This window comes from Elephas maximus, chromosome 4 (assembly GCF_024166365.1).
Source record: "Elephas maximus indicus isolate mEleMax1 chromosome 4, mEleMax1 primary haplotype, whole genome shotgun sequence".
NCBI classification, from domain to species: Eukaryota; Metazoa; Chordata; class Mammalia; order Proboscidea; family Elephantidae; genus Elephas; species Elephas maximus.
In genome coordinates this window covers 109,051,989-109,078,702 of record NC_064822.1, presented here as the reverse complement: position 1 = coordinate 109,078,702, position 26,714 = coordinate 109,051,989, and the positions used below count along the sequence as shown (strand labels likewise).

The 26,714-nt window shown below is 38.0% G+C and overlaps 1 protein-coding gene across 4 annotated transcripts in view; it reads left to right on the top strand.

Moving 5' to 3' along the window:
* Positions 1-26,714, top strand: part of ATF7 (activating transcription factor 7) — an 84,079-nt gene that overhangs the window by 14,597 nt on the left and 42,768 nt on the right. For 3 of the 4 annotated variants that reach the window (XR_007517211.1, XM_049883300.1, XM_049883301.1), the window contains exon 2: positions 7,675-7,743. Coding sequence is in view for 3 of the 4 variants with exons in the window: in XM_049883300.1 (XP_049739257.1) it covers positions 7,696-7,743 (48 nt within the window). In the remaining variant the exon portion in view is untranslated. Of the gene's footprint in view, positions 1-7,674; positions 7,744-26,714 lie in introns of those variants that run through there. The other variant, XM_049883302.1, reaches the window with a different exon arrangement.

The following is a 26,714-nucleotide window of genomic DNA, read 5'->3' as shown; positions in this document are numbered from 1 at the left end:
AAGTACTTTATAAGAACCCTGATATAAAACAATAATGCTAATGAAAGATTGTAGTAGTATATATGCTTTCTTTGTCCTTTTACTAACGAGATATGTGCTAAACTATTGTTACGCTTAATAATATAATGCAAAATGAATCCAAAATTTATGAACAGAAATTTCACTTCCTAAATAATCTGCCGCCTAGTAAAATTTGAGTCTTCTTTTTTTCCGAGGTTCACATAATTTGCATTATTATAGTCTCACAGTTTATGTGTTTACTGGAATCTTTTCCTTAAGTCTATTTTCTAGATGTTATGCAAATCACAGCAGCACTGAATATCCTATAGAGAATAAAATGTTGAGACTGCTGTGGTGGGGAGCTTCAGTGTTCATACTCTTTGCTTAGCAGCACCTAAATTATTTTAGAGTCTGAGACTAGGTATCCAGAGTTGTGTTCTTGAAAGAGAATTGTTTGTATATAATTTCTTACTTTTTAATACCATAAGAGAATGGAGCCTATAGAGCTCTGTTTGGGTGCCTGTCTAAGTTTTCAGCTTATTTATAGCTGAGGTGAAAGGCATTCAGTACCTGCTAAACCTGGTTTCAGCTCTCTTCACTCCCTTAGTGGTGCATGCTGGGGGCAATTTCTGTGTGTTTAATACAAGTAATACTCATTGTTGTCTGAAAATGAGTCCTCGAAGGTAACAAAGGAGGAACTATTTTGAACCGCTTGGTTTACTCTGTATATAGATATGTTTAAATTTCCACTGTGTCTATTTTCTATATGAAGCTGTTAGTTTATAATTTTAGAAAGTTTTTTTGGTAGTCCTTCCTGAACTTAATTTATCATTTGGTTTTGTTGCTTTGTAACAGATAAAGTGCAATTTTGCATGATTTTTTTTAAAAACTTTGTGTGATCTTTAAAATATACTGTTTAATACTTTAGAATAATAGTCTGGCAGATATGGGCCTTTTTAAAAAACTCGTAGACATGGTTTTTTTTCCCAATCGTGTAGACTGGCAGCCATTTTTATTATTATGTTACATTAAAATGCCTTTTTTAGTTACAAATAATCCATGGTCACTGTAACTTTGGAAAATATTAAAGGTACAAAGAAGAAAATAATAACATCTGAAATACCTTTATCCAGAGGTAATCACTATTAGCCTTAGGATGTTAATTCCCTCATCTTTTAGAGAAACTGTTTATTGCTTTATTTTTTGAGGAGTTTAATGTACAAGGAATTACACACAATGTATCCAACACCGAGAATTAATAATGGTTAATATCTTTTGTTTCTAAATTTTTGTCTAAAGAGATTATATACTTTCTTTTAAAAGATATAGATACTACCAAAAAAAAAAAAACCCCAAATCCGTTGCAGTCAAGGCAGTTTCGACTCATAGCAACCCTATAGGACAGAGTAGAGCTGCCCCATAGAGTTTCCAGAGAGCGTCTGGTGGATTTGAACTGCCGACCTTTTGGTTAGCGGCCGTAGCTCTTAACCACTATGCCACCAGGGTTTCCAACAGATATTACAGATATGACTAAAATCATCTTTAACCAACACCTATATTCCTATTATACTTCTTCCAATCCCTGAAGCAACACATACCATACATTTAGTACTTATGTTTGCTTTTTTAAAGATCTGGAATTGTGCTGCATATGCATTTTTATATTGTGCTTTTTTCTTTCTACTTAATATATAGCATTGTCTTGTATCATTAGTTTTCAAAATACTGTTCTTAAATACAATCCGTTGTAAAGCAGTACCTTAATTTATATTTATCCATTCTTAAACATTTAGTTTAATATCTGGTTTCTTTTTTCTTCTATCATAAGTATGACTACAATGAACATTTTAATATATAAATGGCTCAAGTTTCTGGTTTTATCCTCAGAATAAAGTCCTGAAAGAAAAATGATTTGTTTGAAGGACATAAACAGTTTAAGACATTTAATATAAATATTGCCAGATTGCTTTCCCAAAAGATTGTCCAAATTTATACTCCCATAAATGCTGTGTAAAGGCACCCTTTCTGCAGCACCCTTAATTAGCGTTCTTTTGTGCTTGAATATATATCTTAATAGCTCTGACTGAGGTTTTGTTTTCAGGGTTCAGTTAAGGGTTAACTTGACAAATACCTCTCTTCTCCCCATTTTTAGCATTCTAACCAAAAACTAAAGCGCTTCCCCTACGTTATTAGGATGATAAAATATAATTTGTTGAGTGCAGTCCTGTAATGTGCCCTAGGCACAAAATAGTAGTAAATATGTATTTAAAGGATGTCTCAAATATGTATAGCCTTATATACATAAATGCCTACATAGTAAAAATTTTGTGGACCGAGCAGCTTTCTGCAAAAACTTGAAGTGTAACATTTCAGCCAAGTATACAGTACTTGAGGGAGCCCTGGTGGCACAGTGGTTAAAGGGCTTGGCTGCTAACCGAAAGGTCAGCAGTTCAAACCCACCAGCTGCTCGGGGAAGAAAAATGCGACAGTCTGCTTTGTAAATATTACAGCCTTGGAAACCCTATGGGGCAGTTCTACTCTCTCCTGTAGGACTGCTGTGAGTCAGAATTGACTCGATGGCAGTGAGTTTGGGTTTGGTTTGTACAGTACTTGAATGGTGACTTCAGGTTAAATAAATATTTAACAAGCATCTACCATGTTAGGATAGGAAAGGCTTCCTGGAGGCTTCCTGAGCTTTTAGCCTACCCATTGCCTTCAAGTTAATTCTGACTCATAGTGACCCTATACGACAGAGTAGAATTGCCCCATAGACTTTCCAAGGCTTTGATCTTTACAGAAGCAGACTGCCACATCTTTCTCCAGCAGAGCGGCTGCTGGGTTCAGACCACTGACTTTTTGGTTGGCAGCTTAACCACTGCGCAACCAGGGCTTCTTTTGGTTTTAGCCTAGAGCTCTATATTCTACTCTGTTTCCGTTTTGTTCACAGATAATAAATTATAGCCATTCCCTTTTTACTCATGAAACTAAAATGGGCCTCTCCTAGACATTAACGTTTTATTTTTTTCGTAGCAATTATATGCTCTTAATCTAAAATTATTTTGTTCATTTAGTGTTTGTCTCATCCTTTTAGAATGTAAGTAAGCTCTATGAGGGCAGAAACCTTGTCTGTCTCATTCACTGTTGAATTCCTGAGGCCTAGACCATATATGTATATATTTTTTTTAGACCATATAGGAGGCACTGAATAAAATATTTGGTGAATTAATGAATTTAGAAACTGATTAAATGTGTATGATCTAAAAAATAAATTTTGGTTATTAATTTCAAACAATCTTTTACCAAGACTGTTAACCCTTTTTTTTTGTGCTCTTGTCTATACTCTAGGATTGCTAGAAAAAATGATAAATGATAATAAACAGTAGAAGGAATAGCAAGAGATCTAAATAATATGTACACTGATCAACCTCTGACTAATTGAACTTGTAAATTAAGCTGTCATTCTTACCACTTGCCTGGTTTCTTTTGTACCAGAAGAGTGAAAGACTTTTTTTGTAAGGCTATTTTTAAAACCTATGGCTAACTCATAGGACTGTGTCTTTTTATGTCTGTTTTGCCTGTACTTAATAGTTTCTTAATAATGGTTTGTAATGGAATGATTGAGTGATAGCTAGTTAGTCTAAACTCTTTCCTGATTTTTATGACGCATATGCCCTTCCCATCTTTTATACCCAGCAATATCTGCTTTTTGTAATTAGGAACCTAAGAAGTGGTCCCTGGTTGTGTTTGTACATGACTTTTATTCCTCACTTAAATCTGGGCCTTCTTATTGGTAACATTAGGTGGTTGCTAGAGAAAGAATTACAACCAGGTTCAGATAATTGACTTTTTAAACCTCAGTGATAAACTCCATCCTCATTCTGTTAAAAAAAAAAAAAAGAAAGAAAGAAAAATCTATATTTATATTATATATAAATAGACAGAGAGAAATGGAGTTCCTAGGTTGTGCATATGGTTAAGCTCTCGACTACTAGCTGAAAAGTTGGCAGTTTGAACCCACCCAGAGGTGCCTCGGAAGATAGGCCTGGTGATCTGCTTCCGAACGTTCACAGCCTTGAAAATCCCATGGAGCAGTTCTATTCTGTGCACATAGGTTGCCGTGAGTCGATGGCAGCTAACAACGAGAATGCAATGTATAGATGTATAATCTATTTTCTTCCTTGCACATTGATACAAGACTATTTTAGGATCTAGCTCTGATGCTGACAAAATTAGTTAGGATAGATTTTGCGAAATTATCTTAGTTATTAAAAATCATTCTCTAAACCTTGGTTTTTCTTCGCTTCCCTCCTAGCATTCAGATCATTTTCTGTCATTTGAGTGAATAGTAATTTGTGTTATTTGTGCAATGTGGTGGTTCTGAGTACATGAACATTTCCCTCTGCAGACCTTGGCCTCTAGGACAGCCTTTTATACATCTTTGTTTTCCTGTTAGCTTCTAAGATCCCTGCTAAAAGCATCTCACTTCTTCTTGGCAATGCCTCTTAATGTGTGTATCCCTTTCTTGTCATTTATTGTTTAGTTCTATAAAATGCTTAAGTTTTGTCCTAAAAAATAGATCCAAAAGCAGATGACAGACCGAGTGCCACGCTCAGACACATGATCTGCTTGTCAAGTAGTACAGTTACAAATGGACTGTGAGTTAAATTCAAGTGAACGGCACCATCATTATTCAAGAATGTTTTACTTTTTGTCTGTCTGTTTATACCATAAAACTGCGTTGCTTTTTGTTTTTGAGACAGCATCAGGTTGGTCTCTTATAATTAGAGACTTGTTTTAAATGTCAGGTAGAAATAAGCAGTGGCATTCTTTATCTATGGCAATTGATGCAGTAGATTGGGATTTTTTTTTTAAAAAAAAGATGTTACTGGAATTTTTTTTTTAATTGGAGATATAGATCACCATTATCATTGTTAAAAATTTAAATTTTTAAAAAAGAAAAATCACTTGAATATTTAATTTTAAATTGAAAATTTTCATAAAGCAAGACATATGGAAATGATGTGGGGCAAGAGATTGAGGGAATGGTTTAAGAATACTTATGGGTGTTTAAGAAAGCAGGCCTTCTGTCTTCCATTGCGATCTCCCTTTGGTGAAAAAGGCAAAACAAAGGCCAACAAATGAAAAGGAAGCAGGAAATCCTAGTCAGTGACTGCAGATTTCAATATTTAAGAGCCATGAAAATACTTACTTTTGTTACATTTTAACACCCCACAAGTTTTTTTGTTTTGCTGTTTTTTAGGTTTTTGTATGTTTGTTTTGGCTTTCAGAAAATCATGATTTGTCATTTCCATTTCCTAGTAAGGATGTCATTAAATAAAATTTGGAAGCCATGTATTTTTTTTATATTGTGATGTGATTGTGCAAAGCCAAGTTAAATTTTGAATTTGTGGTTTAAAGGAAACCAACCGTTCCAGAACTTATTTAACCACTTCCTATAACAGTACTACCTATTCCTCAGTTGGGAACCTTCCCCCGCCACCCCGCCCCGCAATAGATAGAAAAGTGAGGAAACTTATCCCCAAATCATAGAACCTAGATAAAGGTAAGAAATCCTGCTTGGCTTTTGTGTTATTTCTGCTCTAGCCCTTGTAATTTACTTCCTGGTTAAGAATATGTTAGAGGACCTTGTTGAAATAAAATTCTCATTTCATTATTATATTAGGGAAGCAGATTCTGGGACTAGAAAGTGTAATTATCTCCAGCACAGCAGTCATTAGGAATTTTTCCAGAGATGAACTGCTTTCTGAAAATGCTCAGAGTTGTCATCCTTAGTGGCCTTAGTCTTTGCGTTTATTTATTTGTATTTATTTTTTGCATTATGTTGTAGCTTCAGAAAGTACTAAAATATCATTGTGTGTTTAAAACAAACAAACACACCAGAAAGCCCCTTGTCCTGAGGCTGTGCGAAGAAGAATGAAGCTCTCCTTTTCCTAGTACCCAATCATCAGCTTGAGCTGGTCTCTCCTAGGAACAGAATTTATTGAAGCAATTTATCCTGGCTAAATGTGATATAAATCTGTGTACACGTATGTACATACAGGCTCTCTTCCATTATAGCAGTGCCGCAACATCAGTTTCCTTCATGGTTAGACCCTGTTCCTATCACACTGAAAGATGACCAAGAAGCCCTTTCTATTTTATGGGACACCCTACAATTTTAAACACCGATTAGTTGTGGAATTGCTGATCAGACAACCAGAAATACTGGTTTCCAACCCGAGTGAGTCTTAAGAGAGTAGGAGAGATGTTACCTAGCCACCCTCTGAGTTTTAAATGTGGTTTTCCAATTACCAGATTCAGTCTAGCACTTTAACATTTTATTTTAATGCAGGTCTGACTGAGGTTAACTTGACATTTTGGTTTATCTCCAAGATAAAAATTTGAAATTTAGTTAAGAGTTCCGAAGTCATTTTCAGGCACATTCAAACTGTAGTTCTTCGGTTCGTCCTCTCTCATCTTCCCTTTTTCATATTCTTTCAGGTAACTTTTTCTCTTGTGGAAAGATGTTTGAAAATGTCCCTTAGGAGTTTTTTCCCCTCTTGTTCTCTTCCACACTTCCAAAAGGCTTGGGAATATTTTTACTATCATTTGCATTTCTGATACTTATCTATCTCCATCTCTGTTTTCATTCTTAGTTGGGATATGGGATATAAAAAATCTCTGTGACACATTCATATTAGACAAATTCTTTGACAAAGAATTTCAATCAACATTTCAAGAATTTAACTTCAATAATTAAAAACAACAACAACAAAAAAACATATAAACCTTGTTAAATTTCTTGAGTGAAATAGAGGGGATGGATGGCGATGCCTTTTAGTGCCATTTCTTTTATCCCCTGCAGCAGCACACATCTGTTGGCTGCAGCGGAGCAGCCCAAGATCTCTGGCCGAGAGCAGCACAAACAGCCGGAACATATTCACCCAGTAAACCCCCAAAGAGTCGACATTTGTTTTATTGCTGCTTTTAAAAACCTAGCCATAAATAGAATCGGAGGGGGGAAGGGTGCCGATATTTCTCCATTTGCCGTAGACGATTAGTGGTGAGAGAAGGAGGCTTCCAGTGGGGATAGAAGGTTTTTATTTTTTTATTAATGAAAATCATTTCCCATGTAGCCCAATAGGATGGGTGCTTTGTTTTCTTTGGCAATAATCTGGGATAAACGGCCCTTGCCAACAGTCTCGTAGTTTATACACCAGGGAGCCAGATTATGGCCCTGTAAAATGGAGCACCCCTCCTATAATCCCTTAATTAATTAAATGACAAATTTTGGTCTTCTCTTGTTTAGAAATATGGCTTCTGCATCGAGCGTTCAGTGGATTTATTGACATGGGGAACTGCACTGGTTGTAATTCAGCAGACTGGAGAAGTGTGTTATATACTGTAGCACAAAGAGGGAGAGTCTAGCAAAAGGTTTAAAATTCTTTGAATATTTAATCCTAAATTTTTCTAATTAAAAGTTTCTGTTGAGGCACAGAAGATCATATGCCACCTGTCTAATGGGTTTCCCCAAAGTAGCCTGTGTTTACAGCTTTGATAAATGGCATTCTTGGGACACCTGTTTCTAGGCTTGATATTTTTGAAGCACTTTTTTTTTTTTTTTTGCCCCAGCGTATTTAACATAACTTTTCCCCCCTACCTCCCCCTCCTTAGCTCAGCTCTGCTATATGAAATATGGGAGACGACAGACCGTTTGTGTGCAATGCCCCAGGCTGTGGACAGGTACGTTTACAATATACTTTATTGTGAATGTCTCGTTGTGAATCAAAGTGGCTGTTTTATCACTAAGGCAAAGAGTTTAAAGCTGGTATTTTACGTGATCACTGGAGGTAATCAGATCAGAGGATTTGCAGTGTGTAAATCCAAGTTATGAGGAAGTGTAAGCACTCTACCATAATGAAAGCTGCCTTGCTCGCTTCCATATTATTCTACTGGTATTTGTTTTTCAACACACAGTGTTGAGGAATACATGTTGCTCTCTCATCCTTTCTAAAACTGCCCATCTAAATATAAGAAGAAGTCAGGACATTTTTGTTTTGTTTCTTTTGACTGCTAATCCAGAAAATCAGTGCTAGCAGCAAAGGCACACACTTATCTAGGAAAGACAAATCCAACATAGATCCCAAGATCTCACAGCATTATGTAAAGTATACGTTTTCTTAGCCATTTTCCCTGTCTGATTCCATGAATTGCATTGTTCTGTGTCAGCCGCCATGTAATTGTTTGCATGCATGTTTATTATGTGTCAGATCATTTTCATCATATGCTTTTTTTAATAAAGTAATTTTGTTGAAACTGCCTCCCCCCCCATTTTATACCTTAACTCTTAATCTTAGGCCCTCCCCTAATCCCATGTTCTACAAAAAGATGAAGAGAGGAATACAAAAAAAGAGTCTTATCTGCCTTCATTAATTCATTTTATAGAATCTGAAGGGTTTACTAGTTTCTGTTCAGTTAGGAACATGTCATGTGACTGTCCAGTGACACTTACTGGTAGTATGTGAGATAGCAGACTAGTTCTATTAAACATTATAAGTACTTAGACAAAAAGAAGGAGCTAAGTTCCAGAAATTCCTAAGAATTGGGATTTGAGAGGTGGATGAGATGTGGGTGGTGACAAGGAATGAGCCAGGGTAGAGATTCCAGATTCCAGTAAAGGGTGAAAATTTCAGAAAAGACTAAAAAAGCCATTGTATTCTGCAGTATTCAGCATCCTAGAGTGTAATTCCTTCCTTGTCAAAGTTCTCAACTTTATTACTGATAGCATTTTTCCCCTTGTGGTTTGTATTTTATTTTTTTATAATAGAAGCCAACTGGGAAAATAGGATACGTTTGTTTCAGTTTTCAGACAGCTTTATTGGAGTACATATCTGAACCTGATCCCTCTGAATTTTTGCATGTGAATTTGATGTTACAGTGATTTTCAAAAAGGAGCCCTGGTGGTGCAGTGGTTAAGTGCTTGACTGCTGACCAAAACATTGGCTGTTTGAACTCACCAGCTCTGCCGGAGAAGAGACCTGGTAATCTGCTCCCATAAAGATTACAGTCTAGGAAACACTTTGGGGCAGTTCTACTCTTCCTATATGGTCACTGTGAGTCAAAATCAACTTGATGGCACACAGCAACAACAATATAACTCACATAACTGATACCTGGTGCCTTTTTCACTTCTCTCCTTTACAGGTAGTCCCCAATTTACCACATATTCAAGTTATGACAACCACAATTAAGACCATCTTTTTTTTTTTGTTTTTGGCTTTGGCAAACAAAAATTTATTCTCTCACAGTCTAGTAGGCTAGAAGTCTGAATTCAGGGCACCAGTTCCAGGGAAAGACTCTTTCTGTTGGCTCTGGGGGAAGGTCCTTGTCATCAATCCTCCGCTGTTGAGAAATTTCTCAGCGCGGGGACCCTGGGTCCAAAGGATGCACTGTTCTCCTGGCTCTTGTTTCTTGGTGGTAGGAGGTCCCTCTGTCTCTCTGCTCTCTTCTCTCTTTTATATCTCAAAAGATACTGACTTAAAATACAACCTAATCTTGTAGATTGAGTTCTGCCTTATTAACATAACTGCCTCTAATCTTTCCTCATTAACCTCATAGAAGTAGGATTTACAACACGTAGGAAAATCACATTAGATGACAAAATGATGGACGGTCACACAATACTGGTAATCCTGGCCTAGCCATGTTGACACGCATTTTTGGGGGACACAGTTCAATCCATAACACCAACTCATAATGACCCCATATGACAGCAGAACTGCCCCACAGGGTTTCCTAGGCTGTAATCTTTATGGGAGCAGATCACCAGGTCTTTCTCCCACTGAGCCAATGGGTAGGTTCAAAGCACCAGCCTTTCAGTTAGCAGCCAAGCGCTTAACCATTGTTCCACCAGGGCTCCTTCACTTGGTTCTAGGTGGTTTTTGTCCTCTCTCTACCCCTTTTTTTTTTTTTTAGTACCCTACTTCCACTACACTTGTTCTTGCTTGTCAACCTGAGAAGGTGACAAGAAACTTGTGAACCCTCTGTAGCACCGGTTTTTTTGGGGGTACATTTTATTGTTAGTAATACGTATGTATGTATTAAAATATATCTCTAAGTTTGTATGTTATATTTCCAACCCCCAAAGACAAAGATCGGATTTATGAAAATACTCATAATAAGAGGCAATAATAATGAAAACAACAAAAAAAAGATACTTGACTTAAAATGAGAACCAACTTACATTGGAGTTATCAGAATGGAACCCCATCGTAAGTTGGGGACTACTGTACTTTAAAAAGCTACATTTTTTGGTGAAAAGGTTAGAAAAGATTGCTGCCTTCCTGTTTTGGATTCAGGTTACTTGTATCATAGAAAAAGGATGGAAAGCTATAGCTTAAGACTTTGAAAGTAGCAGAATTCATCCCTTTACTTCCTTTGCATGTCAAAACTTTATGGTCAGATGAGATTATAATTCGTTAGTTGTGTTTAGACTCCTTCTAAGTGTCTCCCAATATCTGTTAACAAATACCTCTAGAATGAGATTTCTAGAAGATTTATTGTGATTGCTTTATGTTACTTGAAATGGTGAAAATCTGGCAGAGAATATAAATTTGGTAAAGTGAATCACCTTTGGCCTATCATCCAACTTCCTTATGTCCCTCGAGACCTTTAAGCTATTCATGACCCACTGTCATTGATTCAAATTCTGTTTTCCAGAAATCATAGAATAATAAAAAAAAAAAAAAGTGAAGGCTATGTAAATTCTAGGAGGAAGGACTTAGAATCATGATAATTTTTGCAAAGCATGGTTTAAAACCAACTGCTATAGATGTCCCAAAAAGCAGTGGCTTCTACCAAGTAGAAGATGAAAGAGTGAAAGCAAATTTTAATTCAAGAGTCTAATTCTTAAGAAAGAAAAAAACCTATAGTTCTCTTGGGTTATTTCAGTATCTGTTCCCTGCCCAAGTTTTATGATGTGCACCCCAAAACTCAGAAAACATCTTACGTCTTAATACTAAGTGAAGGTGAAAGGAAAATTCACCTAAAATAGACTAGTGGATTATGCTCTCCACCATATAATCAAAACCACCAGGCTTTCAATGGATACGTAAACATGTTTTGGTTGCTAGGTCTTTAATGGCAGTTATTTTTGGATTCTGTTCATGGTCCACTTCCCAACAGCAAGTCTGATGTGACACAGCTGAGTTCTAAATATGCTGCATGTACTTTTTTTAAAAGATGGCTGCTCAAGGTTGTGCTCTCTACATTCTTATCTTAAAAGACAGGTGATAAGAGTTTTTCTAGCCCTCTCCTCTCAAGTCTCCTTTTGAGACTCTTTGTTTCCCTTGAGACCTCATCATCCTCATGAAGAGGAACTCAGGAAAAGTAGTACTCCTGCTAATACCTCTCTATGGAATATGGTAGCAGGAGTAGTTAACAGAGCTACCTCCTGAGAATGGGTTAGTGTTGTTAAGGCAAATGGTGCCCCAGATACCCTGTTGGCAAAGGACTGGTTGAATTTGAATTGTATAGGTTTTTGAAATGTTTATTGGATGGCACCTATTTAAAAACATTGTGGCTATAAAATAGCTTTGCCTCTGTGTTATTGTTAAAATAATAGAAATATAGTTTGATGCTGAATCTAGGAAGTCATCTAAGTTTTTAACGCTTTGGGGGATGCTTGTAATTGAAGGTAGGTGATAAAGATGTTTTTTTGAATGTGGAAGCAGGAATAATTACTGTGTCTCTGTCAGTATTCTTGAATTTGGGGTGTTACTTCATGTGGGTACAATTAAATAACTTTTGTATGCTTTGGTCCCCGGGTAGCCCAAGTAGTTTGCAGTTAGTTGCTAACCTAAAGATTGGTGATTCAGACCCACTCAGTGGTCCTGTGGAAGAAAGGGCGGGTGATCTGCTTCTGTAAAGATTGTAGCAAAGAAAACCCTGTGTAACACAGAGTCTCCATGAATCAGGATCAACTCAACGGCAGTGGGTTTTTTGGGTTACAATTAGGTAGCTTACCTTTTGAATGCTTTTTATCTAGTTTTTATTACGAGGAGTCAATACCTTTCTCCTAGTCATACGACACTGGTTTGTAATCCAAATTATGCAGATTTAAGTAGTCCTGGTTATCATAATCAAACCTTTGAACAGAGCTTATTTCTTAGAATGTCTGTTTTCTTGAGAACGGGAACACATTTCCTCTAAGGAGATACTACTAATGGACAGTTAGTATCATCCTGTTATTAGCTATTAAGACAAGTTTCTGTCATCACCACTCAATATCAACTCTGTTCTTTTAAGAAAAAACCTTTTGATTGTTTCTCAATCCAGTCTGATTCTGAGGTGCTGTTACTCTTTTTATCCCAGTGGACATTTAGGTACAGATTGAGCTTCTGTTCATATCTTTCTAACTGCAGCATGAAACATATAACTAGCTCATAGACCTCCGGGACCTGCTTTCCCTTTCTAAGGCCAAGAATAGCGATAGAGCCCTAGCTATGGTGGGATCGAGGGCAGCTTCTTTTACCTTCTTATCTTATCATATAACAGGAATAACGTTTATGGTGCTGTAGTCCTGGCTTCACTTGGCATTTAACCAACCTCCAAAGCTGTTTATTGCGTTGTATCCTCTGCCTTCGTGAACATTATCCCTTAAATCTCTATTGCTTGTAATATATGAGGCAACAAATAGGTTCTATGATTGGTTAAATGCTGGCATGCTGCAAAGGTATATGTTTTATTGCCTATATAACACAGATCTACAGAGCTTATTCCTGTTATCCCAACCCTCCCATTATACAGGCCATACTCGTGCTATGGGACTCAGGATCTTTAATTCTGTCTCTTTGGCAAGGTTTCCTATTACCTGGCCTGATCACAAAAGAAAAACAAGGAAGAATGAGTTGGTGATGATTGCTTTATGTTAGGGGAGCATCTTGAATTGGAGAATAACAAGGGGAAGAAATGGCTCTGGTAGGTAAATGCCATTTGTGGTGGTATATCCTGTGTTTACATCCTTCGACAGGTGAGGGCAATTTCAGACAGACAAATAAGCCTTTCTAACTCACCCCTGCCAAGAGTTAAAAAAAATTCAAATTTAATAATTCATATTTCATTCAATAATTCATCCAGTTCCCATCTGGTAACAGTGTCTGCATGCTGTCAGGCAGCAGAAAGTACAGTGCATTTTACACAATTAGGACAAATGCTAACCTTATTTTTTATCATAATATGTTGATTTTGCAGTAACATTCAGTTCACTCTGAGTATGCTGCAGTTTTATGTAACTGTTCTGTGATGGAAACAGACAGCTGTTTTGTAACATATAGACAAAATTGGAACTGGGATTAAAAAAAATGTGAGAACAGGGAATTAAACCCAAATTTTTAAACACGTAATCTGACTCTCTTGACACTTGCCCTTTGAAATATGTAGTTGGTTATTTTGGTTTTTCATATTTATTATTATGTTACCAATAACATAGTAGATTAAAAGCATCCTTGCTCCAGTGGACAAAAAACAAAACCAAATCGGAGTTATAGTTATACCCAGGAAATTAAGGTGAACTTTTTCAGTTACTCACTATTGTTTTCCTTGGGTACAACTAAATATTTGGAATGAAGGCCCAGCAACTGTTCTCAGAGCACTTCTGGTGGGGGGAAAAGTATCCCGCATCTGTATTCCAGTTCTTCTTAAATCAGGAGAGGGGCTCTTTCTTAATCCCTTCTTTTATGAACTGCTGAGTTTATAAAGTGCCTTCTGGATCTGAGAACCTGCCCTTCATTAATCCCTGTTTTTCGTACAGTTGCAAAACCGCATTATCAGCTAGGTTGTTGACTTACAAGATGCTGTCATCATTAGATAGAATTTTTCGTTGTTTGAGCAAATAATCCTCTAGCTAATGTGACGGATTAAAAAACAGCCAATGTGCTCCCTTTCTCTGGTTAACGTGTTTCTTTAATGCAGGTTGAGTTGCTCAGCAGTCACAGTTTGTCTGAAGCCCTTGTTGGGGCTTACTGTGTATGTGGATTCATAACACATCTGTGTGTACATCTACAGTGCTGTATAAATAATAATAAGTAATCACCAGATGGCCTATAACTGCTCCTCTGGACCTGCTGGGTCTCTTGAAGCTGTTAGTAAAGTCTTCTGGCGTTTTGCTGGGGAAAACTTGTCATAGATTTATTTCTAAAAAAATTCAAACTCACAACTGGGTGTTTAGAACTAGATATTGCTGTCTGTGTCGTAAATATTTAACAGGCTTTGTACAATGACAAGTAAAAGCGCCATTACTAACCACACACAGTGGCTGTGGAGCTCTTCTTCCCTCACGGCCATTTAGAAAGGAAAAGAAATGCTGATAAATTGTGTGTCGTGAACAAGGTGCAGGAGGTGCTCTGTGAAGCTCTTTCTAAGAAGAAAGAAAACGTCACCATTCTGCTCAAAAGACTGTAACTGGGCAAACTTAAGCTTTTTAACCAGTGACTTAAAAAAAAAAACCCAGGCCCCTTTTAAACTGGATTTTGTATTACAAGAAAAGCTCCTTCAGCTGGAGTCTAGCCAGAGCTGGGTTTTGATCCTAAGTGAGTCTTTATAACCAATGATATACCCTTTGAAAGGGTTACAGTCGCAAGTGTTAGTAGACACTTAGCTAAATTTCAGGCTTTTGGTTATGTCTAAAAATTTGAGAATTACAATATTATGTGCAAAACAAAACATCTTTTATTTTTTGTCCTCTTGCCATTAATTTTCACGGAAAATGTTGTATACTTTGGGGAACAAAATCACCACTATCTTCTTCTGGTTTTATGCTTAGGATTTTCTGTGCTGTGTTTTGCTGTTACTGTTGCTCTCGCTTCAGTACCTGTTTCAGGGCCCCCCTTTGCTCAGTATGGCAATTCGTGTTTTAAAAATCAAAATAGAACTGCTTACCTCTGAATTTTACTGGGGTTTTTGTTTGCTTTGTTTATCATATCAAAAAAAAAAAAACAACCCACTGCCATTGAGTTGATTCCAACTCATAGTGACCCCACAGGGTTTCCAAAACTCTAAATCTTTATGGAAGCGGACTGCCACATCTTTCTCTCGCAGATCTGCTAGTGGTTTTGAACTGCTGACCTTTTGGTTAGCAGTCTAGCGCTTTAACCACTGCGCCACCAGGGCCAAAAATGTTTTAAACATAAATCGAGTATCTTAACTCTCGAGCCTAGTTTTCTTTTTTCTGTTGGAAGTTGAATCTATTTAACCTCAGAGGGACTGTCCTTTAAATTATAGCACAATGAGTGTTACTTTTGAGTTAGAATGTATAGAAAGCTTTTATCTTTCAAAATCTCATCTTGAAGAAATGGCATACACATTGTGATGGATAAAAGCTATTAATAGTTTATTGTAGAGAGATTTTACATTTTAAATTTTCTCTCACAAAATTACCATATCACAGATAGGATTTCAAGAAGGAAGACATTTGGGGCATCGTAGAGAAAAGATGAAAGCTTTGGGGTTTATCTCTTTGTTAACAACACCTTTGTTTTTTCTGAGAAATTTCTTTGTGCAGTGAAATACACTACGTAAGATTGCGCTTTGGTAAGAATCTGGACTGTTTGCAATTGTCATGTGAAAGCACAGAGAGAATGAGAATGAATTTTGTGAAATTAGCCCATTCCCAGTCTGGCACACCATGTGCACTGTGTGGCTGCTGATTCTCCTGGCAGATTGAAGAGCTGAATCAACTTCTGCTCTGAAGACTGAAATTGCCAGCCATCATTCCAGCTTTTAAATCTTGTTGTTCACATAGATGATGTCATATTTTGAGCAAACATAGCTGTGTCTTTAGATCCCAGGTGGAATTTGCAATTCCCTGGATTGGAAGGAAAGAGTTCTTCCTTTTTGCCTTTGAAAAACCTGAGTGTCTTTAGAGAAAGTCAGTGGAATATATCTGCAGCCTTGCAGTGTCCTTTGAGTCATTGTAGAAAACTGAGTGCTCTGTTTGGCATTCAGCAGATTGGCTGTCAGAGTTGCAGCTCTGCTTATCAAAGACATGGCCTGTCAAAGAGCCATTTATGTTATTCCAGAGAGAATCATCCTATAACAGAAGGAACTTTCTCCTCCCAGGGGTCAGATCTTCCTTTCTCCTCCCAGGGGTCAGATTTTCTTTTGATACTGGGCAATTATCACTTGATTTTCCTGAAAAATAGCTCAATCCACCATAAAGGTTAGCAGGAGCACAGGTTGCAGACTTGGTTACAACGACAAGCTCTGATTCCTTAGCCACAGGGAAAGGGTGACACTTGTAGTATGCCAGAGGCTTAATGGTGGTGATTTTTCTGCTGAGTATCTTGGCTTCCCTTCTGTTTCTCTGAGGGAGATAACATTTGCTTTAGTTTTTTGCATACCAGTCACTATGAAATACCATTGTAAGAGTGTCTTTCTCTCCTTCTTCACTTTCTCAAACCTCTTTGTCTTTAGTTACTTTCCTCTCCAAACTGAGCTCAACCCTTCCAGTCTAATTTTTTACATCTCACCTTTCTCTTGTACAGCTTATGTTGTCTCTTATTAGCCATTGTACTTTGTGGGGATTACTAACCAGCATTTCCTCTTAATTTTTTAAAATTGTAAGCAGATAACTGTGTGATTGGGAATAGTTGGAGCAAAGGGGAGAGAAAATTGGACATGAGAAGCCACAAATCCAAAGTCCCTCTAAGACTCCAAGAATTTACCCAAAGAGACTTAGATGGCCAGCATTTCTTCTCTACCAGGAGTGTCCCTGAGGCTATAGGAATTGGCTTGCATAGCAATAGTTTTGATGGCTCTGGGTATTAATTGCTCCTTGGAAGCCTGATGGGCCCATTCTACTCTGTCCCTTAGGGTTGCTAAGAGCCAGAATTGACTCGGCAGCAACATGTGTGTGTAGGTATTAGGAGCAAGCACACGATGAACACTGAATGAGCTCTATCTTGGGAATCAAGGTAACAGGGCTGGGCAAAGCAAAAGGAAGTAGAGCCCACGACCCCTTTTTCTTTGATGAGGTTGAGGACAATAAAGGTCCCTTTTCTCCCTTCCTCTCATGGCCAGCTTATATGTAACTGAAAAAAATCAGTGCAATTTAAAGGCCAACAGGAAAAAGTCCCCATCCAAAAATAAATCCCTGTACTTCTACATTAGTTAAAAATTTGTATAAATTAATAAGGTCCTGGAAAAGTGTAGGTGCCATCATTCATACTTTAGTATGAGTTAATTTAACCACAGAAGTAATATTGAATACATTAAGGAATAAGATGTTTTTATTTGGAGTTAGGGGATAGTAGAGACAGCTGGTTTAAGTGGGATCATCCCTGAGCAAAGGAGTTGTTGTTTTTTCTACTACAGGCTAATTAAGAAGTCTAAATGTTAAGAAAGGCCCCCAAACACTGGAACCAACCTAATTCTCTTTGAAGAAAAAGAGGGAAGCATTTCTACCTTTATCCACTGTAGAAAATTTAGATTGATAAAATGTGGGCAAAAGTGAATGGCTTGGTTGCTTTAGCTCTAGGACTCAATTAGCTGCTTAGGGTTCTAGCTCCCTGGCATTGGGTAAGATCTCTTTTTGTAGAAACATTGTCTCTTTAGCCTCTAGATTTGGTTACATATAAGAATCTTCCCATCTTGGCCTCAATACTAATGTCCTCACTTGTTGACTGACTGTGATAAAATGACCATTAGCCTACTGTCATGGATTGAATTGTGTCCCGCAAAATTGTCCGTCAACGTGGCTAGATCATGATTCCCAGTATTGTATGATTGTTGACCATTTTGTTATCTGATATGATTTCCCTATGTGTTGTAAATCCTATCACTATGTTGTAATAAGATGGATTAGTGGCAATTATATTGATGAGATCTACAAGATTAGGGTCTTAAGCCAATCTCTTTTGAGATATAAAAGACAGAAGTGAGCAGAGAGACATGGGAACCTCATACCATCAAGAAAGCAGTGCCAGGGGAATGTGTCCTTTGGACCTGAGGTTCCTGTGCAGAGAAGCTCCTAGGCCAAGGGAAGATTGAAGACAGGTACCTTCTTCCAGAGCCAACAGAGAAAGCCTTCCCCTGGAGCTGATGCCCTGAATTTGAACTTGTAGCCTACTAGACTGAGAAAATTTCTCTTTGTTCAAGCCATCTGCTTGTGGTATTTCTGTTATAGCAGCACTAGATAACTAAGGCACTACGGAAGGTTTTGTAGCATGATTAGTATCGATTAGCTCAGACCAGCAGGTCATGTATGTGTACATGAATATACAACTTAGGAAATGGTGTTTATAAAGCATGCAGAAAAATTATCTTTCCACCCAGAGAGCATATGAGGGAATAGGAGAGAACACAATACAAAGAAAATTGTTTAACTTTATCAATGTAATAATAACAGTAACAATAGCTGAGCTCTTATCATGTACTGTTCAAAAGTGCTTTATAGGTATTATTTTATTTAATCCTAGCAACCTTCTAAAGTGGGATTTAGTATTATCCCCAATTTAGAGATGAGGAAAGTAAAGCTTAGAGAGGTTCAATAACTAGTATATGGCCAGATAGTATTTTGTAGTGGAGGTACAGCACAAACCCAGACAGTTAGACCTCAGAAACAGCAGTCTTAACTACTAGGCTAAACTTCCTTGTTCCTTTCCATACACAAGTAAATATGTACACCTAGCATAGAAAATAATGAATAGTGATTTGTTGGTGAATGGTCCAAATTCAATCAGTCAAGTAAGTCCTATCTGTGGTTTGTCACTGCCCTGGGCACCTGGCTGCCTTACCAGAGAGCTGGATCTACAACTGAGCTCTGCCTATCCCAAAAAAAGATAAGAATTCTTTCACTTCATTTCACTAAAACGAAGAGACCCCTCTGGAACTGCCTCAGCCGTAATTTACAGTGTTTTTTATCTGCCCGGAAATGCTACTGAGATGTGACTAACTTTCTCTGACGTAAACAACCACCATTTTGGAGCAAGAACGTGATTTTAAGAGGGGAAAGAAAATTAATTCTGGACCAATTAGAAATTAGAACTAGAAAACTGGGAACTAGAAATTATGGTTTCAGTCCTTCAGTAATAGGCCCAAAGAAGCAATGTGGTGTCATCTTTGTGAATTCTAAACTCTGTCGCTTCCTGATTCATATTCACTTCTTCCTCGCCTTACTTTTATGCCTGTAAATTCCCCAGATGGAAAAGATGGTATCTGGGTATTTTCCTTTGTGTAGTACCAGGCACTAGTGGGACTTATGGTCTAGTGACTGCCATATTGATTGATAAGAAGAAGAAATACGATTAAGGTGGAATTAGGATGTGATTAGAAGTATTGTAAACAGTAGTGAGATGTGTGATCTGCCCAGTGATTGCTAACTCATTTATTCTCTGAAGCTTTTGACATGATTGTATGAAAATTCTTCTCAATTCAGGTCTCACATCCCCTCCTTTAACTAGCTTGATAGCAGTACCATACATACCACATATCTGTTCTTTCCTTTTCTCTTACCAACTGTGTTGTGTTAATGGACATTTCTCTTATGATTGGAAGTGAAAATATATGGCCAAGTAGATACATGGGAATATTTATGTGAACTAATATAAATGATAAAAAAATGTGGAGATACACATAAAGGATCAAAAGGGTTAAGAGAGTCTTGTAGTTGATATTTATAGTAAAGGGATTCTTTGTTTTGTCTGAATGTCTTTATCTTTCGCTGGGAAGCTTCTTAAAATATACATTTTACTTCTTGATTCTGACAATGATTCATTGTGTAACTGTGGGCTCTGTGAAATGCACTCTGATTCCAACTGCCAGAGATACCTGACTGGAGCCTTGTCTTTTCTACCTCAAACCGTCCAGTCAAGTTCTTGGCTTCAGAGCTGAAAATGCCTCCTTGGCCATGGTCCCAAACTACCAAAATGATCGCTTTACATGTCCAAAGGTCTCACTTGTTTAAGTTGCTGGGTACCTCTAACAAGCCATTTACTTGTGTGTCTGTGCACACTGTGTGTTTGTCTATCTCATTGTTTGTTCAGGAGGGGTAAACATATCAACCTGTCCCTGCTGTCATTGCCAGGAGTTTTCTTTAAAACTAAATGCAAAGAAAAGATGATTCCAGGCAACAACCAATAGAACAGAGACTACAAGCTTGGCTCCTAAGAGATTATCAGACAGGCAGTGACAGCGTAATAGGAGGGATGGTGATTTTTTTTTTTTTTAAGCCTATACTGTTAATACTAAGCCTCAGTTACCTTCTTTCCCTATCTCTGTTTTTGGGCTTTCTACCTCTCTCTCTCATCCCCACCCCCGCAAGGAAAAAAGATATCTTTCATTGGTGTAGTTATTTGAATCAAGTGAAAAAAGGTACTGTTGAAATAATTTGAAAGATCTCAATCGTGTTATCTACATGAAGTTAGCTGTATAATACTACAGTGGCCAAACAGTATGTAGACATCTGTTGCTTCAATGAGCATCATTTTTTTTACATAGAGGCAACCTGTGCGCATTAATTTTTTCACTGTATTTATTATGTTCATAACTTCAGACGTTTGTCATTTTACTTCAGTTTCAGGTATTTCTTAGAACTAAGGAAGAGACTGTAGTCCTCTTAGACTATATTGAGAGGGGACAATGAAAGCGGTTATCTTAGTCTAGATGTCTGTTTTATAAAGCACTATATGAGACTCAACACTTTAGCTATTCCCTCTTCAGCCTTTTCTTCTCTTCTAAGTTCTACTTAGGTAATTGTAATAGTAAAAAAGGAAGACTTTATTTCAGCATTCTTTCACTTTATACGTATTTGAAACTGCAGTTGGACAAGCCCTAACTGAGTCTTGTATTTTCAGTTATGCACATTTGACTACCCAGAAGAGAGAGAGTTGTGTGCACATACCAGCAGCTCTTGGCAGAGCAGTGGTTAAAGGTTTGAACATATTTGTACCTTGCTGGCTATTCCCTTAGTCCTCAGGGAGACATTTTGCTCCTCTGTAGACAGTAATCAGCTTGTCAGAGTGGAATGGCTTTTTGTTTTTTCTTTATCTAGTAAAATACAGTGGGCTAAGCCTTTCTGGGAAGCAATTTCTTCCTCCACTGCATGAACAGAAGGTCGAGGATGCTGTCTCTGAAACAAAGGGGAGGTGGTGATAGAAAAATCAGTGGCTAGGGCGTAATTGAATTGGAGCGCTGTCAAGGAGACAACAATTCTTGCTTAGAAGCTGGACATTCTGCTATGCTTTGCTTTTCTGTCTTAACATTAGAATAATAAGCAAGGAATACTTAAGGCTTAATTTTTTACATAGTATAAGCACTATTCACTGGCTCTTTTATGAGCGTTGTATGATAATAAACATGCAACAACCTATTCACTTTTACTTAGTGGCTTTTAATCTTTTTGGTTCGTGAGCCAAAGTAAGAAATATATTTTACATTACAACTTAAAACATGTTTGCTTAATAAAAATTAGAGAGTCACATAACAGTATTCACCTGTACCTAAGGTTTTTTTGGAATGTGATGCACTCTGATTTTTTATTTCACTCTGGTTTTTGTTTTTAAATACTGGTTAAACCAAACCAGTTGAGGTCGAATTGATTCTGACTCATAGCAACTCTATACTGTTTACAAACCACTAAATTGATTTCACCACCCATTAATAGAGCATGTCCCACAGTTTGAAAAACCCTGTCTTAGCCTTTATCAGGATATCATTAAGAAAAGCAGAATTATCCAATGTAGGCTTTCCTGGCCCCCTTCCTATCTACTTTATAACTTAAAAAAGAAGCTCCTCAAGTTTTCTGGTCATGCCACTAATTTGTGCATGAATAAGTTGTGGGTCTTAATGCCCTTAAAAAAACAGTTGCCGTCTAGTGGGTTGCAACCCATGATGACCCCATGTGTCAGAGTAAAACTGTGTTCCATAGGGTTTTCAATGGCTGATTTTTTGGGAAGTAGATTGCCAGGCCTTTCTTCTGAGGTGCTTCTAGGTGGCCTCAGCTCTCCAGCCTTTCAGTTAGAGCCAAGCACGTTAACTGTTCGCACCACCCAGAAACTCCCTTAATGCCCTTAAAACAAAAAAACCCATTGCTGTCAAGCCAATTCCAACTCATAGTGACCCCATGTGTTACAGAGTAGAACTACTCCATAGCATTTTCTTGGCTGTAATCTTTACGAAGGCAGATGTCCAGGCCTTTCTTCAGTGGCACTGGTGGGTGGGTTTGAACCACTGACCTTCTGGTTAATAGTCAAGCACAAGCCATTTACACCACCTGGGCACCTTTGATGCTCTTAGTCTCCTTGAATCGTAAGGAGAGTTTCAAGTAAGATGAGCTGATGGTTCCCGCTGTTTCGACAAGATGCATCCTATCTCCATTATTTCCTCTGACTCCCCCAAAAACTTCAAAGCAGAAGGAAGCAAGTTTGTTTGCTAGCTGTCATATAGAGCAACCAGCAGTATCTCATTGAACTTACCCTAGAGAATTAATGTTCTCTCTTAATCCATTTTTGAGCTAGATCCCTGAAGGTGTATAGACTTGATTAAAGTTCTGATTAGGGCTTTATTTGCCTTCAGAGCAAGTCCCAGTGGGAGAGAAAGAATCTTATTGTTCATTTAACAGATTTTTTTCAATGTTGCTTGTATACTGGGCACAGTGGTAGCATCTATGAATGTAACATTAAGTAACAGACACGGTCCCTATCTTCAAGGCACTTATCACCTCCTGCAGTTAACCTCAACTTTCTATAATGAGCAGATCACCTTACTTTTAATAGTTCTCTATCCTACAAACAGTGAAAAGATTAATGTGGTTTATGATTTTCTATCTCTTCTCAGTAGTCTCCTTCCTCAGCCTACTGAGCCTAAATGCAGAATGTCTTGTTTCTTTCTGCAAAACTGTAACCCTCTCTTACAGTCATAGAAACTCCCACTTAGCATGAACCCCTCTGATTACTACTGTATGCTTATAGCTTCCACTGTGCTAAAACATCTGACATGTTTTACTTTTGAAAATCAAATGTTTGGTGGTAAGGGAGTCAGGAGAAAAGGGTCCAATAAAGGCCTAAGAAGTGTACCTCAGATGTGAACTGAGAGGTCTGTTTGAGTACTTAAACAGTTCTGTGAGTGCATTCTCAGTTATGATGAGTCTACTCAGTGCCTCCTGGGCTCACCCCCAGTATTGTAACTTAGTCTACCTACCGCACAAAAGTAGTATTCAGAGAAAAAAGTAAATTTCTTTAAGTGGAATGTCATCACATTAGAAAATTCAGATGATAAAGGACTACATACATGGATCATTGTTGTTGTGTGCGTTGAGTTGATTCTAACTCATAGCAAACCTCCAGGACAGAGTAGAACTGCCCTATAGGGTTTCCGAGACCGTAATCTTTACAGAACAGACTGCCACATCTTTCTCCCTTGGAGCAGCTGGTCAGTTTGAACCACCAAACTTTTGGTTAGCAACCAAGTGCTTAACCACAGCTCCACCAGGGCTTCTTATCCATACATGGATAGAGGGTGGGAATACAGAGGGCGGTCAGCAACACACCAGATATCCTGGAGTTCAAAATCGTATTAAATAAAGCGTTCCTTAAAATAGAAGCAACCTGGAGGTAGCCATAACCCTATGTGACTCTCAGTTAATTCAGAATATCTGGTTTTTGGTGGGAGAAGTAAAGTTGGTGGGTAGGAGGGTTCTTTTCTCAAATTTTTATTTGTGAGATCATTGAGAAATGATAAGTGCTGATATCTGGTTTCCGTTAAGTGATGTTTATTTCCAGGCAGACAGGTGAGGGTTTATGGTTGTGGATATAATTGTTTCGAATTTATGTCACTTACTAATCAAAGGGTTGGTAGTTAGAACCCACCCAGTGGTGCCACAAAAAAAGGCTTGGTCAATGCCTCAGACAGGGATTGGACTGGACTTATGGGATAGAAAATGTTACTGGTGAGAAGTGAGCTTCTTGGCTCAAGTAGACACATGAGACAATGTGTCTGGAGGGGAGATAAGGAGGCAGAGGGGGACAGAAGCTGGCTGAATGCACACAGAAATACAGGGTGGAGAGAAGGAGTGTGCTGTCTCATTAGGGGGAGAGCAACTAGGAGTATATAGCAAGGTGTATATAAATTTTTATATCAGAGACTGACTTGATTTGTAAACTTTCACTTGAAGCGCAATAAAAATAATAAAAGGCTTGGTGATCTGCTTCTGTAAAGATTATAGCCAAAAACCCCTGTGGAGCTCAGTTCTCGTGTAACACATGGGTTCACTCTAAGTCAGAATCGACTCTATGGCAGTGGGTTTGGTTTTTTGCCTTTTTTTTTTTTTTTGGTATTGATGGAAACGGTTAACATGGCTGGCTGCTAACTGAAAGGTAGGTGATTCGAGTCTACCCAGAGGTGCTTCAGAAGAAAGGCCTGGAGATCTACTTCTGAAAAATCAGCCATTGAAAACCCTGTGGAGCACAGTTCTTGATGGCCGCTGGTATTGGTAGATTATGAGAAGATTGTATACGTATTAATTTCCTGTGGCTGCTGCAACAAATGACTACAAACTGGGTGGCTTAAAACAACAGAAATTTATTCTTTCACAGTTTTGGAGTCCAGCCGTCCAAAATCAGGGTATCAGCAAGTCCTCACTCCCTCTGGAGGCTCTAAGGGAGAATCCTGTCCTTGGTTCTTCCAACTTCTGGTGGCTGCCAGCATTTCTTGCCACATATCTCTGCTTCCATATTCACATTGCCTTCTGCTCTCTCTGTGTGTGTCTAATTTCCCTCTGCCTGTTTTGTGAAGACACTTGTGGTGGCATTTAGGGCCCACCTGGGTAATCTAGGATAATCTCCTCATGGAAGGATCCTTAACTTAATCATATCTGCAAAGACTTTACCATGTAAGATAATAGTCACAGGTACCAGGGATTAGGATGTGGACATATCTTTGGTAGCCTACCACCTTATCAGTCTACCACACCATAGTTGAAATCTGCATTTCAGTTCATTACAGTGAATTGTTACCTAGAGGTGAGGACTAGGACTTCCAAAGGCTTAGTTCCCTCACTGGCACCCATCAGTATGCTTAGTGATCTTTGTGTTTGTCTTTTCTCTCCTCTCTTCCCCTAACAGATGAGAATGTTATAATGTGGTATGAAGGTTAATGGGATCCCATTAGCACTTCCTGGTTTGCCTACAATGTGACATAATAGGGTGGGAGATCCTATGTAATTGGAACAAGTTGTTATCATTTTAGAGCCAGGTCAAAAATTGAATATGGATTTTTTACAAACATCTCTCAATGAGAGACTTAGTGTACACAAAGGATCCCTTGTAAGAATAAAATCAAAGGCATTTACTTTGTGTGTTCTGCCAGATATCTCCAACCTTGAAGAAGCCTGGGGACAAATTTCCGGAAATTAGCCCATGAATATTTTCCTCAATTCAGTCAGACCTTCATTAGCCTTTATAGGTTCAATTCAGTAAAAAGATTTGAGCATCTACAATGTGCCAGACACCATGCTAGATACTAGTGACAGATACATAAAACCTCAAAGTATTCACTGTCTGATAGGGGAGTCAGACACATAAAAATATGATTACATTGTTAAATGGTCAGTGTAATAGTATAAGTATTTGCAAGTACTGCGAGGTCTGGTAGACATCAGGGAAGGCTTCATGGAGGAAATGATGCTTTAACAGGTTTTGAAAGATAAATAGAAGTTCGCCAGACAGAGAAGATGGAGATGAATATTCCAGACATAAGAGAACAGCAGATATAAAAGAATGAAACAACACGTTGTGTTCAGAGAAACTGCAAGTAGTTTGATATTGACGGAGTGAGAATTATGATGGAGAGCAACAGTAGATGAGGCTACAATTAGCAGGGGCAGTTTCCTCAGTTGGTGATGTTGCTGCTGTGTTGAATAGTTATCAGAGCCCAGAAGTGTGTGGATAAGTGCTACTGTTGGGCAGTGTAGGTTCCATTCTTTTTCTTTGCTTGCCTGCCTGCCTTTAATGTAGACCTCTATTCAGGGGCCAACATTCTAAAAAATCTCTCTTATGGCTAAAAAGCTAATATCCAAAATCAAAGTTCCTCGTTTGCCTAGTTTTATTAATATAAAGGTAGCTGCGCAAAACTTTCCAGGGTAGACACAAAGATAATCAGCTGAATATGTCAACAAGTTAGGATAAGAATTTTTTCTGCATTTAAAATAGTGATTAGACATTATCAGAGCACCCCACCAGCTTCTGGTTTATTTAGGAGATCCGTGAAACCATCTGAGCCTTTGTCCTTGCCTATTTCTTTACCAGCCCACAACTTCTTCTGTGGTTGCTAAGTCTCTGGGCACTTAATCCTTTGATAGCTTGTTTAAAATAAAAGCTTATTTGCTGCATTTTGGAATTTTTTAAGTGTGTGTGTGTGTGTGTGTGATCTCTTTGTAAACTTGTCCCAGTCATCTAAGCTGAGAGGCTGAGATCTCTGTCTCTTATCCAGCTTTATATTTTCTTTTGGCTTGACTGTTACAGTGCTAAATTATATAAGTTCTTGAAGGGCAGGTTTTAGTTATTGTAGGCTCTGTAACATGACTCATATATGCTGTGCTCAGCTCACTGTAAGCATTCAAAAACTCCTGTATTATCAAGAAGTGTTTCCAGTATTATTTTTCCACAATGAAATTTTCAGCAGTCCAAGCCAAAACATAGTGTAGTAAATTTACCTAATTTTGA